Source organism: Nannobrachium achirus, assembly GCF_963921795.1.
Source record: "Nannobrachium achirus genome assembly, chromosome: 9".
NCBI lineage: Eukaryota > Metazoa > Chordata > Actinopteri > Myctophiformes > Myctophidae > Nannobrachium > Nannobrachium achirus.
The window spans coordinates 46,393,290-46,410,679 of record NC_137818.1 but is presented as its reverse complement, the minus strand read 5'-3'; the positions used below and the strand labels follow the sequence as shown (position 1 = coordinate 46,410,679).

Below are 17,390 nucleotides of genomic sequence, written 5' to 3'. Positions count from 1 at the left end.
AGGTCTCCTCCCGGTTGGACGTGCCCGAAACACTTCCCCAGGGAAGCGTCCGGGAGGCATCCTAACCAGATGCCCGACCCACCTCAACTGGCTCCTCTCGACGTGTAGGAGCAGCGGCTCTACTCCGAGTCCCTCCCGGATGTCTGAGTTCCTCACCCTATCTCTAAGGCTTAGCCCAGACACCCTGCGGAGGAAACTCATTTCGGCCGCTTGTACTCGCGACCTCATTCTTTCGGTCATTACCCAAAGCTCATGACCATAGGTGAGGATTGGGACGTAGACTGACCGGTAAATCGAGAGCTTTGCCTTGCGGCTCAGCTCTCTTTTCACCACAACGGACCGGTGCAGCGTCCGCATTACTGCGGACGCTGCCCCGATCCGCCTGTCAATCTCCCGCTCCCTCCTTCCATCACTCGTGAACAAGATCCCGAGGTACTTGAACTCCTCCACTTGAAGCAGGGCCACCTCCCCGACCTGGAGTGGGCACTCCACCCTTTTCCGGCTGAGAACCATAGCCTCGGACTTGGAGGTGCTGATCCTCATCCCGGCCGCTTCACACTCGGCGGCGAACCGCCCCAGGGAGAGCTGGAGGTCGTTGCTCGAAGCAGCAAAGAGGATCACATCATCCGCAAAAAGCAGGGATGAGATCCTCCCGCCACCGAACTCGACACCCTCCGCCCCCCGGCTGCGCCTAGAAATTCTGTCCATAAAAATTATGAACAGAACCGGTGACAAAGGGCAGCCTTGGCGGCGTCCAACTCCCACCGGAAACAGGTCCGACTTACTGCCGGCTACACGGACCAGACTCACACTCCTTCGGTACAGGGATTGAATGGCCCTTAGCAACGCGCCATCAACCCCATACTCCTGGAGCACCCCCCACAGGATACCTCGGGGGACACGGTCGTAAGCCTTTTCCAAATCCACAAAACACATGTGGACTGGTTGGGCAAACTCCCATGCCCCCTCTAGCACCCCAGAGAGGGTAAAGAGATGGTCCATGGTTCCACGGCCAGGACGAAAACCACATTGCTCCTCCTCGATCCGAGGTTCAACTATCGACCGGACCCTCCTCTCCAGTACCTTCGCGAAGACCTTACCGGGGAGGCTGAGGAGTGTGATCCCCCTGTAGTTGGAACACACCCTCTGGTCCCCCTTCTTAAAGATGGGTACCACCACCCCGGTTTGCCACTCCAAAGGCACTGCCCCCGATGTCCACGCAATGTTGCAGAGACGTGTCAACCAAGACAGCCCTACAACATCCAGAGCCTTGAGATACCCAGGGCGGATCTCATCCACCCCCGGGGCTCCGCCTCCGCGGAGCTGCTTCAGCACCTCTGAAACTTCCACCCCGGAGATTGGACAACCCAGCCCCAAGCCCCTCGGCTCTGTTTCCTCCACAGAATGCGTGCTGGTGGGATTGAGGAGCTCCTCAAAGTATTCCTTCCACCGCCCGACTATCTCCTCAGTTGAGGTCAGCAGCTCCCCGCCCCCACTGTACACAGTGTGGGCAAGTTGCCGCCTCCCCCCCCTGAGGCGCCGGATGGTACTCCAGAACCTTTTCGGAGCCGTTCGATAGTCTTCCTCCATGGCCTCACCGAACTCCTCCCACGCCCGAGTTTTTGCTTTTGCGACTGCCGCGGCTGCACACCGCTTGGCCCGTCGGTACCAATCAGCTGAATCTAGAGACCCACACGACAGCCACGCCCTGTAGGCCTCCTTTTTCAGCCTGACAGCATCCCTTACCGCTGGTGTCCACCAGCGGGTTCGGGGATTGCCGCCACGACTGGCACCGGCAACCTTGCGGCCACAGCTCGCGACAGCCGCCTCAGCAATAGCGGAGCGGAACACGGCCCACTCGGCCTCAATGTCCCCCTCCACCCCCTGGACGCGGTCGAAGCTCTGCCGGAGGTGTGAGTTGAAGACCGTCCGGACAGGTTCTTCCACCAGGCGTTCCCAGCAGACCCTCACTACTCGTTTGGGTCTGCCAGGTCTGCGCGGCGTCCTCCCCTGCCATCTGATCCAGCTCACCACCAGGTGGTGATCAGTTGACAGCTCTGCTCCTCTCTTCACCCGAGTGTCCAGAACATACGGCCGTAGGTCAGATGATACGACTACAAAGTCGATCATTGACTTCCGGCCTCGGCTGTCCTGGTGCCACGTGCACAAGTGGACAGCCTTATGTTTGAACAAGGTGTTAGTTATGGACAAACTGCGACTAGCACAGAAGTCCAATAACTGAACACCACTCGGGTTCAGATCGGGCAGGCCGTTCCTCCCAATCACGCCCCTCCAGGTCACGCTGTCGTTGCCCACGTGAGCGTTGAAATCCCCCAGTAGGACAACGGTGAGTTAATTACGATTAATTTAGTTAACTCGGACAGCACTAATATATATATATATAATATATATATATATAATCCACCCCCATTGATTCTGGATGTGGACCCAAATGCATGCATGGGCCTGGATGGGGACCCAAATAAGGCCCTGGATGGGGACCCAAATGCATTTGGGTCAGAATCACTTAAATTTACGGTCAAGGGTCAAGTAAATGTAGGCCTGCTACAATTGATTCTCACACAAATGCATTTGGGTCCCCTCCCCATCCAGGGCCTTGTATTTGGGTCCCCATACAGGCCCATGCATTTGGGTCCCCATCCAGAATCAATGGGGGTAAATGTAGGCTACTATAATATATATTTTTTTGCCTTAGGAATGCGACTATATTACCAAAAAAATATTATTAAACTCAAGTCTCCATGGTGTGACTAATCAATAGGGGGGGGGGAAATTACATTTTGGGGGTGAACTACACCTTTAAGCACAGCAGTACTTGAGTAAATGTACTCGGTTACACTGTGCGTGCACGTCATTGTACAGGAGCGGCTGTCTGGCTAGGGGAGGGGCTGCAGTGGAAGGGATAACCGTAGGACGTCAAGAGCAGCGGTGGCAGCCAGGCAGGCAGCATCCATCACCCCCTCCCCCTCATAGATATCCGTCGCATAGAGCAGCCTGTGTTCATGTTGCCGTCACCGGACGGGTGGTGCGGTAAGAGGAGCATCTTTACAGCATGTAGACTGTAGATTTTAGCCCACCTTCCGGGGCATTCATCCATTGCATGAAAAATAGTGGCGACAATGGTCAGTGTGGAGCGTTAGTTAGGCAGGGGATAGGCTCTAAATATAATAACATGCAGACGCCCGAGGTGCACGAATTACAATAACCATATTCGTTTTATTCAAATGCTGTCGTATATAAACTGGCTCGCATCCGCATTAGAGAATTCCACACAGACACACACAGAGCGTGCGCTCGAAATTCTGTGCGCTTTTTTAGCTCTCCTGTTCTCAAACAACAGATGGGACATCACCATCATGTCGGTTGTCGGTGCATCGCGCACGCACACTCACGCACGCGAGTTTTTTATAACTGTTGGACTTAAATTGTGGGGAAGGAACATTGGAATTTTGTTTTCCTGAACCCATCCACCGTATTTGGACATGATGACCATGGTGAGTATAGTGTTGAGAGACAGGTGTTGCTTTCATCATCGCTTGAAAAAATATATATATTAAAGAAGAAGAAAAAAAGAGAACACTAGCCTTGCCCTGTAGGCTACTTTCTCTATATAGGATAGGTTTCAGGTTTGACAATGACATACAGTAGGCTATATATGTGATATTATCGGTGCATGATGATGATGATGATGATGATGATGATGATGGTGGTGGTGGTGGTGATTATTTATTATTATTATTATTAGGCCTATTATCATTATTATTATTTTGTAGGCCTATCTATCCAAGTTAGGTGTAGCTCATCATTGAGACATAATGCCTGTCACATATATTTTCCACATCCATTATCTTTAAAATATAGACTAGTAGGCCTACTAAATATGATTGTTAAAAAAAAAACATAGCAAATTAGGCCTGTCTTGCTGTCACTTGTTGTTTGACTGTATGCGGGATGGCATTTTTCATTCGAGACATTGGCTAATAATCTCTCTTTTCTTTGTTGATTTGCTGTTCATGTTAATGACCCTATAGAAATAACAGGTCTGGCGCAGGCCTGCTTGCACGAATGATTCAAAAATCGGTGCACGCAGCAGCACAGATGCTGTGCATGTTCACCAGCCAGCCGGTGTCTCCGGTAATAACCTTGCAGCAGCCTGTAGGCCTGCTCCGAGATTAAATGTAAACGTTCAGCATAGCCATCACCATGCAAATTGTATAATAAAGGTGTTTTTGCTGTATAGCTCAATGTGTTTTGACGTGCATCCAAATTGTGCTCACACAAGTGTCACCCTGTCCTCTATAGATGGACAGACTGACCCGCATCAATCTGAATAACAAAACAAAACAAAATAAAAATCAATATGGACTTGTACGAGCCTCTCTTGGAATGCGGCATACTATGACACGGAGAGATTCCGTTATCCAGTAAAGAATCACATTCCGACCAAGGTTAACAAGTGATACGTGAAGGTTAAAAGTAAAGGACATGATGATGTTCGCACAGGCTGCTGCACTGTTGCTGTCTTCATCCACGAGCCTTGCATGCGCGCACTGTCGGAAAATATATAGCCTATATGTGTGCTTTCTGTTCGACGAAATCATGCCATTAGAACCTCGGAGGGAAGGTTCTTTCCATTCCGTGACATGGAAATTCGTTCCTGCTTCGCATCGCATGAGAGAGAGAGAGAGAGAGAGAGAGAGAGAGAGAGAGAGAGAGAGAGAGAGAGAGAGAGAGAGGGTTGCCTATCATCTCCAGACTCCAGCATCATCAGTGGCGTCAGTTCTGAAAAAGCTTAAGGTATGGCAACATGACTGGTGTGGAGGGCGCGCGTGCAAGACACCGGTCATGTTGCCATACCTTAGCAACAGGCACGATGAAAAGCAACATTTATTATTTTCCGCTGTAGCCAAGGTATGGCAGCTGCCATAGCTTGCCATACCCAATTGACGCCTCTTTGAGCATCATGGCTGTGCGCGCGTCGCCCTGGCAAACACTCTGCCACCGGATTGGCTGTTTCCATCTCCGCATCACTCACGGCGCTGTAAAATGCTGAGTATTAATTCAACTAAGGCCTGGCTGGCTATATATGCGAGTGTGCAAATGTAACCCAATTTTGGTCCAAATGCAAATGGGCAGTGGTGGAAAAAAGTAATCAATTGTTTTACTTAAAGGGGCACTCCACCACTTTTCAACCTATCTTCATATAATAGGTCCTCACAATGTTCATGATAAAATATCACATTTTTTTTCTACTCAGTTTGGGTCTCATAGGAGAGCTGTGGGTGGGTCAAATCCTTCCTACCGGTGACATCATCAATGGGAAATGCAAGCTAATAGAAACTGCAGGCTTTCTATTCCTGAGCAAGTTGCAATGTTAAAGTGGAAGCCATTGTTTTTTTTGTTTTTTTTTTCAAAAATATTATTTAAAATGTTTTTGTCAAACGATGATGTCACCGGTAGGAAGGATTTGACAGCTCTCCTATGAGACCCAGACTGAATAGAAAATAATTGGGCTATTTTATTATATGAAGACAGGTTGAAAAGTGGTGAACTACTCCTTTAAGTAAAAGTATCAATATACTGCAATGTAGAATAGCCCAGCTTACTCTGTTACAAGTAAAAGTCTGGAATTCAAAATGTATAAAGTAGACAAAAGTATAAAGTAGATGCACAATCTGATTTCACACGTTTTCAAATAAAATTTATATCTTTTGAAAATTGCATATCTACAAGCTCAAAATGCTTGTGAGCTTGTAGATCGACTTTTTCATATAGCCTAAATTATAGGGCTGAATGGATAATTTATGTTTGTAATAATAATCAAAATCTACAAAGTACCAGTAAGACTCCCTAATCGGGAGATAAGCAACCGTCAGGTCCATGTTTGCACAAATTGGCCTTAACAACCTCATGAGTCATAGTGACGCTAGAAGAGGGGTATGCGAGAAATCCGGGGCGGAGGTTATGGTTTGCCAGCCAAGGAGTGTGTGTGCAAAGTTTGGCATGGATATAGGGGCAACGGTGCCGGAGATAAGAGTAGGGCCAAAAGTGTGACGTGATGTGACTGACAGACAGCCGGTGGAGGTTTTCATAGTAACTTTTGACCTGATGGTCGCAATTACAAAAGTTTTCAAATATTTGTAGTGGAGTAAAAGTACAATATTTGCCTCTGAGATAGTAGAGTAAAAGTAAAAGTATTGGAAAATGGAAATACTCAAGTAAAGTACAAATATTCAAAATTGTACTTAAGTACAGTGTAAGTAAATGTAGCCTACTTAATTACATTACACCACTGGCATTTGGTTACATCTCTGAGCTCTCTCTCCAGTTACAAATTGTTAAATTAACACAGGGTTTTACTGTGTAGCTTACTCTTTTATAAGGACCATTAAGCACAAACAGCTTATGATTTGTGCATATCCTCTGCTATTTTTCATTTTAGGTCAAATATTAGTGTATATAACTTTATAAATGAGCATTTGCAGAAAGATATTGACCGTGACCCACACTAAAAGTGGAAAATATGCCAGCAATCTAAATTTATGTTTAGCCTAGTTTATGGCCCAAGTAGTGCTACTCAAGGTTCTAGATGTTTAGTTAACTTGTAGCCTACTTTTATTTTCTAGAACATACCGTAGGCCTATGGTACTATTTTGAAGCACATTCAATACCCTTTTAGGGCCACAGGGTAGTGGTACCTAGGCTAGTAATCCAGCCCTTGTAGCGTTGCAGGTTCGAGTCCCGATCCTGACCTTTGCTGCGTGTCACCCCCATCTCGCTCCCTGTTTCCTGGCAGCCTACTGTACACCTATCAATAAAGGCAGAAAATATATATAGGATAACAAAAAAAAAAAAAAAAAAATACGAACTTAATTCCAGGTCAACCCATTTGACAATACTTAACACACATTAACTAGCCTTTCGGCTGCCGTGTTAAGAGGTCAGATGGAGTGCATTTTCAGCTTCAGAGCATGTTTACTGCATGTCCGTCCGTCTGTCCCTCTGTTGCTACATAGTCTCAGGCAGATAGTCTCAGGCACCGTTGGCCCAGCTGCTGTCAAACTCCCTGAATGCCAATTTAGAAACTCTGCCCTAAATTTTTCAGATCGGCCTGGCCACCATCAGGAGGCAAAAAAAAGAAAGAAGAAAAAATCAGTAAAAAAAATCTCATTCCCAGTCCCACTAGGCAGAGGAAAAATGGCTCTTGAAATTGTCCAAGTCAGCCTCATAGTGGCGCTAGAACAGGCTGATTCACGTTTTTACCTATAACTCACGTTTTTACCTATAACTGCACTGATCTGCGTGAAACTCACACTACCTAGAGGCTAAGGAAAAACCTCTGCATTTTTTACATACCCTTTATAGCGCTACCAGGAGGCCAACTTTTGCAAAACACATTTTTGGTTATTAGGCTACTCCCACAGATTTTGTCCAAATATCCTGCAAATTGGTACACAGTATCTCATCTCTATAGTCATGTGATCGATTTTCCATATTCCATTCTGATTGGTTAAGATAGGCTTCCAAAGTTTGCAGGATTGGTGAAAACGCAGCTTGCGATATTTTTGGCAGAGGAACCAATGCCACCCTTTTCACATTGGCCTGTTATAGTGCCACCAGCAGGTCGACCTTTTGCAAAACACATTTTTGGAACAAAATGCCTCAAATCATGAATGAAGCTTCTGATTGCCATGAAATACCTAAGAAGACATGGCACCCTTTTCACATTATGACCCTATTATAGCGCCACCAGGAGGCCACAATAACCTATCATGACCTGGCGGAGACCTGTGCTCCGAGGAGTGCTTTTTCTAGTTTTAATGAACAATTGATTGTGGTGCGGCTTGGATCAGTGGAACTAACTATAGGGTACTTTAAGTTCCAATTTTTTCAAGGTATACCAAACAGTATATATATATATATATATATATATATATATATATATATATATATATATATATATATATATATATATATATATATATATATATAGCCTATGTAGATATCATGTTTGGTAAAAAAAATAGGGCACAAAGGCCAAATGCCAGGGCAGGAAGGCCATCAAATAAAACAAGATTTTAGTCCATTTAAAGAATTTGTTTGACTTAAGGGTTGGGATGATAACATAATCTGCAGTGAAATAGATAAATGATGGTATTTACAATCTGATCCATGCTCAGCCCTGCACCAATCAAAGTCACTGGATTGGTTCAAAGATGGATACACTGGTGTCTTCTGTCTACAGACTGACAAGAAAGAGAGAGAAAAGAGAAAGTGGTACAGTCAGCTGGGACATTAAGGCCACTGTGTCCTCAGGTCATGCCATTGGTTTGAGGGGCACAAGGCCAAACTGAGGGGCAACAGCGGCCATGACCTTCATGGCCTCCATGACATATTCCTGCCCTGTGTCTGTCCAACCAGAGGGTTGAGAATGGCTGAGTTAGGATACATACATTTGAGCCTGTACATGAACAGGTTGCAACACAACAATACAGTATGAAGTAAACGATTGATGCCATACCATGGTGTCACATACATATTTCTGTGTTATCTGTCGCTCTGATTTCACTTACAGTTCCAACGTGAGGTCTAATGGCTGTTATAATTACACAGATCTCTGCAATTAATTACATTAGATGATGTCGAAACCTTGTATGTCCAGATCCGTTACTTTTCAGGAAACAGAAAAAAGAACCATGAGTACTAATGTAGTTATTATTTACAAGTGTAACGCCCAGGATTCGAACTCTGGTCTCCCACGTGAAAGTCCAACATCTTAGCCATTAAACCGAAGGGATATGCCTACAGATCAGGGGAGATACTAGACTTTCGAGGCCATCGGGCTGAGGCGGCGAGTCACTCTGCTACAGTACACTGACCCACCTTTTGACCTCCCACATGGGGAAACCAGATCCGGGTCACGGCACCATTGTAACAAACAAATAAACAAATAGTAACACCCGGGATTCGAACTTGGGTCTCCCATGTGAAAGTCCAAAATCCACTCGCCCAAAGGGATATATATCCCTATGGCCCGGGGGAGATACTAGACTTTTGAGGCACATGTATTAACAAGCTCTTGTTAATACATGTCATTGGTTTTGGTTCAGTCTTTATGAAACCCACAGACACACTTAACCCCTTTCTAGTTTACTTTCAAATCTTTCAGAAATGGCAAAAATATCCAATCTGCTGATAGCTCATACTGTAGGTATTTTTGCTACATTTGCATGCCACTTTTGTATGACAAAAGTATGAGATATGAGATACAAGGTTTTCTTCCAGACAGCAACAATATGCATTTAAGAGTAGTATTTTATGAAATTATAACGTCTGGATACCATTAATTAATTGATTAATAATTCATTCATTAATTCATTAACTAACCTACATCTGTACGATATGTGTAGATGCAGTGATTTGGTCATTAATATAACTACAGGCCATTACATTAAAATACCATATGTCTAAGTGACACATAATTGTCATTATTCTTATTATTACAGTAGTAGTAGTAGTACTGTATGTAGTAATACAAATACTGTATTAAGTGTAAAGCCGGCCATACATTACACGATTATCGGGCCCGTTTCAGTCGGAAGCAGCCCGGGGGAATTAAATAGCCCGATTATCGGGTAGTGTAGGGCCAGCTTTATTGTTAAAGGACTTTGTTTTTTTACAACAAGGGTTCATATTTTAGATTGTAATTAGAGAAAATAAAAGACGATTGTTAAAATGTTTTCATTTAGTGCTTTCTATTGTTTTAGCGATTTTGATTCCAGTGGGTGGGGTCATGTGTTTAGGTGGCTGGCTATATACTGTATGTCTTTCTAGACACAATAAGCCGGCGATTTCTTTATTACTATTTACAGTAACACCACTAGCCCCCATAAGTCACATCTCCCATGAAAGATTGCGGTGCATCTTGGGAATGGGCTTATTGTGCCTAAAAAGACATAATTACTTGTACGCATGCTCCCATCCACTGAAATCAAAATCACTAAAACGATAGAAAATGGAAAAAAAAATACATTTTAACACTCATCTTTTCTTTTCTCTAATTACAATATCAAATTTGAACCCTTGTTGTAAAAAACAAGTGTGTCCTTTAAAGGACACCTTTAGTTTTTTACAACAGGGGTTAATATTTTAGATTGTAATTAAAGAATATAAAAGATGAGTGTTAAATTGATTTCATTTACTTCTTTTCTTTGTTTTAGAAATTCTTATTTCAGTGGTTGGGGCATGCGTACAGTGGCTAAATATGTAATTTTACACAGAATAAGCCCATTCCCAAGATACAACGCAACCTTTCATGGTTGGATGTGACTTATGGGGGCTAGAAGTGTTACTGTAAATAGCAATAAAGAAACTGCTGGCTTATTGTGTCTAAAAATACATATTTAGCCACTTGTACGCATGCCCCCATGCGTACGCATGCCCCACATTTTAACACGGTAAACGCGATAAAACAATAGAACGAAGCAAATGAAAACATTTTAACACTCACTTTTTCTTTTCTCTCATTACAATCTAGAATTTGAACCCTTGTTGTAAAAAAACAAGTGTGTCCTTTAAGTTTTACTCTGCAGAAAAAGAGTCGTGATGACTCAGCTCCCAGGAGCAAACACACTTGTGCAGAGGCTTGCGTTCAAAGTGAGATAAGACAGCAGTAGCCGCTCTAACAGCCCTGTTGCTCACCAGCCAGTTAAGATTCTGTCTCAGACTGCCGTCTTTTTCTAACGTCATGTTGCTGGAAATGCATTTAAATATTCATATTACGCTGGAGCTGTCACTTTGCTCTCGCCATGTAGTCAAACTCTGAATGCTATTACTGCATACTTTATATACTAGAGGTTTGGGTCGGCACGCAGACCTCACAGAGGCTATTTTCACAATCTCTGCCTCTAATATTTGTTTAAATTGTCATTTTAGAGAGGTATTAAAAAGTCCTTAAATTGTCACTTTAGAAATGTGCATATTACCCTCTATACACTTAAACTTTATGTTGGTTTGTTTACTGTTGAGTGAGAAAACAATGTTGCACATTAAGTTAATCATCTGGGGACCCCCCAGAATAATTTGGGGACCCCCCCCTGGGAGTCCATTACCACAGGTTAAGAACCACTGTTCTAGAGAATCAACTCTGGCATTGAACATCACTTGGATCTTCTGCACAATGTCAACCCTCAGCCTCTCTTCTGTACCGGGGGTAGAATATGTTTTGGTGGAAATTCCTCTCTTTCCTCCAGGACGGTCAACTCAGATTGGCTTGTTGAACTGTAGTCGTGTGAACTGTCCAAAGGCATTTTGAGCCTAGTCCATGCTGCTTTTTAGGCTATAGCAGATGAACGTTAGCCTTTTGACAAGATAAGGGGTAAAGCTATACACCTAGAAAACGATGTGAGGCCACTAACACTTCCACACAGAGTACATAAGACGGTTCTGAAATGCGCAATGAATATAGAGCGTATTAGCTATGTTTCAATTGTTTTAAAAACCTTATGGTGATCAGCTCTGGAAAATGCGTGCATACATAGCAGATTTACCAGCTCACATTGTGTCGTGAGGTTGTAGATTTTCACTCGGCTATTTTCACTATTTTATTCAATAGTTTTTAATAAAAAGGGTACGGTTTTAGACATACAATTGGGTTTCTAGCTGACAGGGACGAGATACGTTGAAAGTGTCATAGTTGGGCTTCTTTTTTTGTATTATCATTTTTTTATCACCTTTCTGCTATTTTTAGGGGGAGGGGTTTTCAATTCAGAGAGGTTTTGATCTGCGACTCAAACGACTCACACCAGTGTTTCTTTATCCAGAGAGAGTCTCTCTTCCAGAATCGATAATCTCCAAATCGATAGTGCCTCACATAAATAAATAATGCTGCTGTTCTTTTGTTCTGTCTTGATGGCGGTGAGAGGGTGTAATTTCAGTAAACCCCTTTCGCCCCTTGTTTCAACATTTGATGCAGATGATATCGTTTTGTTCATGACCTTGCAAAAACAGTCTTTCAATCTGTTTCAACCTTCGTATATGCTTACGAAAAAAATGAATATTTGTTTCTTCTATACACACGGCTACATCCAGAGTGTCAATTTAACTTTGAAAGTGTACAAATCTATTTTACACTCTTGAGTTATTTCGGGTCGATATATTCAAAGACTTGCTCAAATTGTCATGATTTTTCAAAAAAATAGCAGATCTACTAGCTTACAGCGTGGCACTGGGTGCTGCTCTGTGAGCTTGTATATCTGCTATCTTTTTAATAGTTAAAGCATAAAATAATGGTAAAAGTAATAATGCTTAATAATTAGGGATGGGTATCGTTCACCTTTTAATCGATACGATACCTTTTTCGATACCTGGGAATCGATACGATACCTTTTTCGATACCATTTTCGATACTTTTTATTTATTATTATTATAATTATTATTTGCCTTTTTCTATGGGTTATTTTAAAGACGTTGGATCATTATCATAATAATAAACATTATAGGCTATTCTCTGCTATTTTTACAGTAACGAGTGTAGCCTACTAAAGCAGTCATTAAACTCTCAGTAGCCCAACTGTTACAGATGCGACCGGCAAGGGGTGCATTCAAAAGTATCGAAACAAGGTATCGTTCGTTTTTATGTGAACCGATACCGATAGTATCGACGTCATTGAATCGATACCATTCAAAGTATCGCCGACGATACCCAACCCTATTAATAATGCGTTCCAGTGACAAAATGTATTTTCTCTGGTCCTATTTCTACAGGTGACCTCTTCATCCGCTACGGCTACCTCCTCTTTGTCACGTTGCTTGGTCATCTAGTAAGAATTCCCCACAGAACATTGCAGGTCCAGTACCCATGGTCTGTAGATTCAATAGCCAAGAACAAGTTAGAGCTATAAAATCCACATGTTTTTAGTTTAACATATCATATCCATTTTAAAATGGCAATAAAGGTTAATAGAAATAGTTAACAGTTTATTTTCATGGTCATCCTTGGTCTTAAATATAGACAAAAGGTATATGCATAATACATATTTTATTTCATTTGACACCAAATACTTTAAAATAAATTGTCTATATATGTTATATATTTACTCTTGACTATAAATCAGAGAGAAAGTCAGTAATTGGTGAATATAGTGGGTTAACTATTTTTAAATATCAAAAGCCATTAAATTAAACTTTATTTTATGTTATCTTTTATATCTTTTTTTATACATGTCTTCTGAGACATACTTTCCAAAATCTAATTGATCTGCCAAACATATTCACAATCACTGATAAAGGATAAATACTTATCAATACGTTTTAAGACAGCTATTCTTAAACCTATGTCTGCTTACTATGGAAAATCCAAGAAGGGGAAAAAGAGGGAACCAGACCAGGGAGCGTTAGAGCAGATATCAGACAGACAAGCATTCCCCATACCCTACTCACCCCAGCACTGATCCAGGATCAGGAACTGCCAGAGGGAAGAACCTATCCCTCAAGCGTAAATACTGTACAGTACATACTGCCCTCCTGACTGCCATGGGAGAACTAGCCAACAGTTCGGTGGACTTCCGCCCCAAGAAGCAGCGAGCCAGTCAGGGAGCCATGGAGGTCAACAACGCTGGAGACTTTGGGGTGACCTTGGACGAGCTGAGGGACCTCATGGAATTGAGGGGTCCCGAAGCACTGATAAAGATCCAGGAGATGTACACAGACACAGAGGGTCTCTGCCACAGACTCAAGACCTCCCCAGCTGATGGTGAGTGTAAAACCTGATTTCTACCACTTTTTGTGGTCACATGTTCAGATACTGGATTCTGATTGGCTTAAAACAGTGGTAAATCAGTCAACAACCTTGAGTTGGCTCATGGACCCCGCCCACTGTTGTGTTGCAGTTGTAACATTTCCAAGATCCTGCAAGTTACAACTGTGTTTTCTTTAATTTATATGGTAGAAAAGCAATTTACCATTCGAGGGTCGTGGGTTGTTGGCTGATTTACCACTGTTTCAGGGTTGTGGCACGAGGCGAAGCCGAGTGCCAACAACCCACTCCCTCTCATGGTAAATGGCTTACTTGTACGTCGGGGTACAATGGGGTTGAGTGCCGAAATTAGCAGATTACTTGCTCACAGCGCCCTGTGACGTGGAGCGTTGTAAGCTTGTGGATCTGCTATTGTCAGTGTGTGACACAATCATATACAGTGTATATTTGAGATTTTAGTTTTCTTATTTGGATTTGTCATAGATTGTTGTGAATTCTAGTCAATTTCAAAGCTTTTTTGCACTGTCACAGGGAAGTGAATAGCTCACAGAAATACACTGCTTAATATGACAGTCACTGCTTAAATTAATATGACCCCTAATATGAAAATTCACCCTTCGGTAAGCCCCTCCCCAAAAGCATTTGTCGATTTTGTCCAACGCTAGCTTAGCAACCGTTGCCAAACTGGCTGCTTGCCAGGGCAAGCTTTTGTCAATTGTCATAGCTGTCACTGTTGTCAATGTCAATTTGGTCAATGTAAACACAGTTTGCAACATAATAGCATTTATAGGAATACCACGATAATGCGGCGGTGACTATAAGAACCAGCAACAGATTCCACAGGCCCAGAAAACGGTTGGAGAGTGCATTTTTCCACCCCTTTTCCCCTGCTGCAAGGCTGCATGGCTGTGTTGTTGAACACATACACAGCCTAACGTCAGGAAACTAAAGTACTGGACTCACCCGCCCAGGTGATACTAATCGCCGTAATCGTAACAATCTGCAGTGATGTGATGCTGATGTGTTGACGACTGTTGGGCTGGCTTGTTTCGTACCATGACTGTACCGGTATATTAATTCTTTTGTTGGTCTATTTATGAACTGCTGCTACTGTATGTACAGTAGTCTTACCGTGCAGTACATGAAAATCCTGTCCGGACCGTTGATAAATTATAATGACATTAAAGTTGATTGAGTTGGATACTGTTTCTCCCTGTAAGATTTCTCAGTGTTTTTGTTAAAAAACACATGTCATGCACATTTTTCCAGTGCATAGCCTATTGCAGGCCTTATTGACTAGATTTAGGAGAGATTTTGAAGCTTGATTATTTATATGGGAAAAAAACTGTCATATAACATGCAAGTCTATGGATGAGAAGCAGAGCTTGCCAGCGCTCCTCTCTGAGTAACTTGTTGCTAACGTGGTATTGGACAAGGACGGGTTGGGGAGGGGCTTAGCGAAGGGTCAATTCACGTTTATTGCCCCTTTAGTTGCCCAGAACCTATTATTAAAATGCATTTCACATTGATATTAATTAAAGGATAACTTTAGCTGTATAATTACGGAAATTTCCTAGAAATTGAGAATTATGATAAACTTGATCTGAGTGGTGTGGTATTAGATATGACATTTTGTGTCTAATCAGTAAGTTGATGTATCCTGCAATGGTCAATTGCGCTGTGGGAGCGCATCGTCCCTGTGAGTGAGGTATCTGTGTTTGCCATGCCCTCATCACCCTTGAACGCCCCGCCAAGCTTTCATGTTATGTTGCTAAGTTACGAAAGACCCAGTGATCTAGTGGGTGTGAAGCAGAGAGAGAAAGACATCAACCCCCAGACATTATAACTCGCCACAGCAAACACCCAGTACACAGTAAAAGTCCCCTGTATTAATTTAACGGAGAGTATAAAAATGTATGTATTTCAAAAACAAAGACACGTGTGTTAAGACACCCTGCTATGTGTTACGTTTTCATTTTTAAAATTAGAGCAAAGCTCCTTTGTGTTACTTTCATAATCTGAAGTTATAATTTGATTGTGTTGTGGTGGCGTTGCTTAATCATATTAAAGTAGGTCTCCAAGGGCGCTCGGGTGGCTCAGTGGTAAAGTACCTGCCCCCACCGCAGGTACCCTCTAGGGTTCGAATCCTTCATCAGCATCCAGCTTAGTCGAATGTCCATATGAACACAATTGCCCCATATTCAGGGGAGGGGAGGCTGATATTTGGCACTGCACCTACAGGCTGGGGCAGGAGGGTTGGGCGGTAGGAATAGGACGGAGGGTCTATGTCCTCCCGGTGGGGGCTCCTCACTGACGTGTGAGCCAGATACTACACAAATATATGTGTGTGGGGAGGAATTCATTAGCATAACGACAAAATTGGGCAGAAAAAAGGGGTAAAAAGCATAGCCAAAATCCCCGTTCCTCGTTCGGGAAATCTTCCAAACTAGAGAGAAGAAAATGAATGAAATGGAAAGAAAATAACACCACGCTCACAGAGGCGTAATGATCACTTCAGCACACACAAAACACACACAAAGCATCCACAAAACACGAGCGAGATAGAGGAAAATAACATCACACTCACAGAGGCGCTTCTTGCCTCTGTGAGGCAAGAATGATAAATAATAAAAAATTAACGTGAATCTCAGACACCGCGTTTCTTAACCGATGTGTCAACCATTCCAAAAGTCATACGATTGGAAGTTATTGCTCTAACACAAACTCAGAGGAACGGGGAGGCGGTGGGAGAGGGTCGATCTACTTGAAGCGACATGTGCGATAGATAGGCACGTGCGGCGACATGCTTACATGCGTGAGAATATCGATGTGAACCCGCAAATTAAGAGACTGGCTCCTCTGTTGTTACTGGACAAGAAGAGATGGAGGGAACAGGGAGTGATAGCGAGGTTGCCAGGAGCAGCAGGTTAACGTTTGGCAAGGGTAGGGTTAGGGATGGAACGATATGAACATTTCATATCACGATTATTGTGACAAAAGAAATTTACGCGATTTACGATGTTATCACGATAATTTAAATCCATTATGCTGGGGCGGAACATTTTCCAAAAAATTGCAGGTCTACAAGCTGGCACAACGTGACGCGTTGTGAGCTTGTAGATCGGCTATTTTTTGGCAAAGACATTTGATAGAGTGAAAAAAAGACTGTATCAAGTTCGTATATCATAAGTACCTTTTACCAATTATAGAGGGTTTAAGTTTGCCTGGTTAATAAACCAGACCGAACACAACAACACCCCCTGGCGGTAGTGGTGTTGTGTGTGATAGAGGCTGGCAACGCCAGGCAAGGTTTAAGTGGTACTGGATATGCAGCTCGGCAAATAAAAGGCAAATTGATCCCAGTGCATGACGGAGGACGATATCACGATAAATTAAAGTTTTTTATCACGATAGACGATAAAATCGCGTATCGTCCCATCCCTAGCTAGGATGCTGGGAGTGTGCCGACAGTCTGCGCTGGTGCGTGTGAGCGAGCTCACGACCCTGCAGGGAGGCAGACACACACTGTCTCTGCCATCTGTGCCGCTCCGCACCCCATCCACCTCACTCAGCTGAGACAGGCCCAGCATCTGTGTCAGTGTTCTTCTACTGA

General features: G+C 43.3%; 1 protein-coding gene across 1 annotated transcript in view; it reads left to right on the top strand.

Moving 5' to 3' along the window:
• Window positions 1–13,554: 13,554 nt before the first annotated feature.
• The window catches only part of LOC308290911 (plasma membrane calcium-transporting ATPase 2-like), a gene marked incomplete at both ends in the record, with an annotated part of 45,031 nt that continues 41,195 nt past the window's right edge, over window positions 13,555–17,390 (top strand). The window contains one exon of the mRNA XM_080732824.1: window positions 13,555–13,774. Within this exon, the coding sequence (XP_080588950.1) occupies window positions 13,555–13,774 (220 nt within the window). The remainder of the gene's footprint in view (window positions 13,775–17,390) is intronic.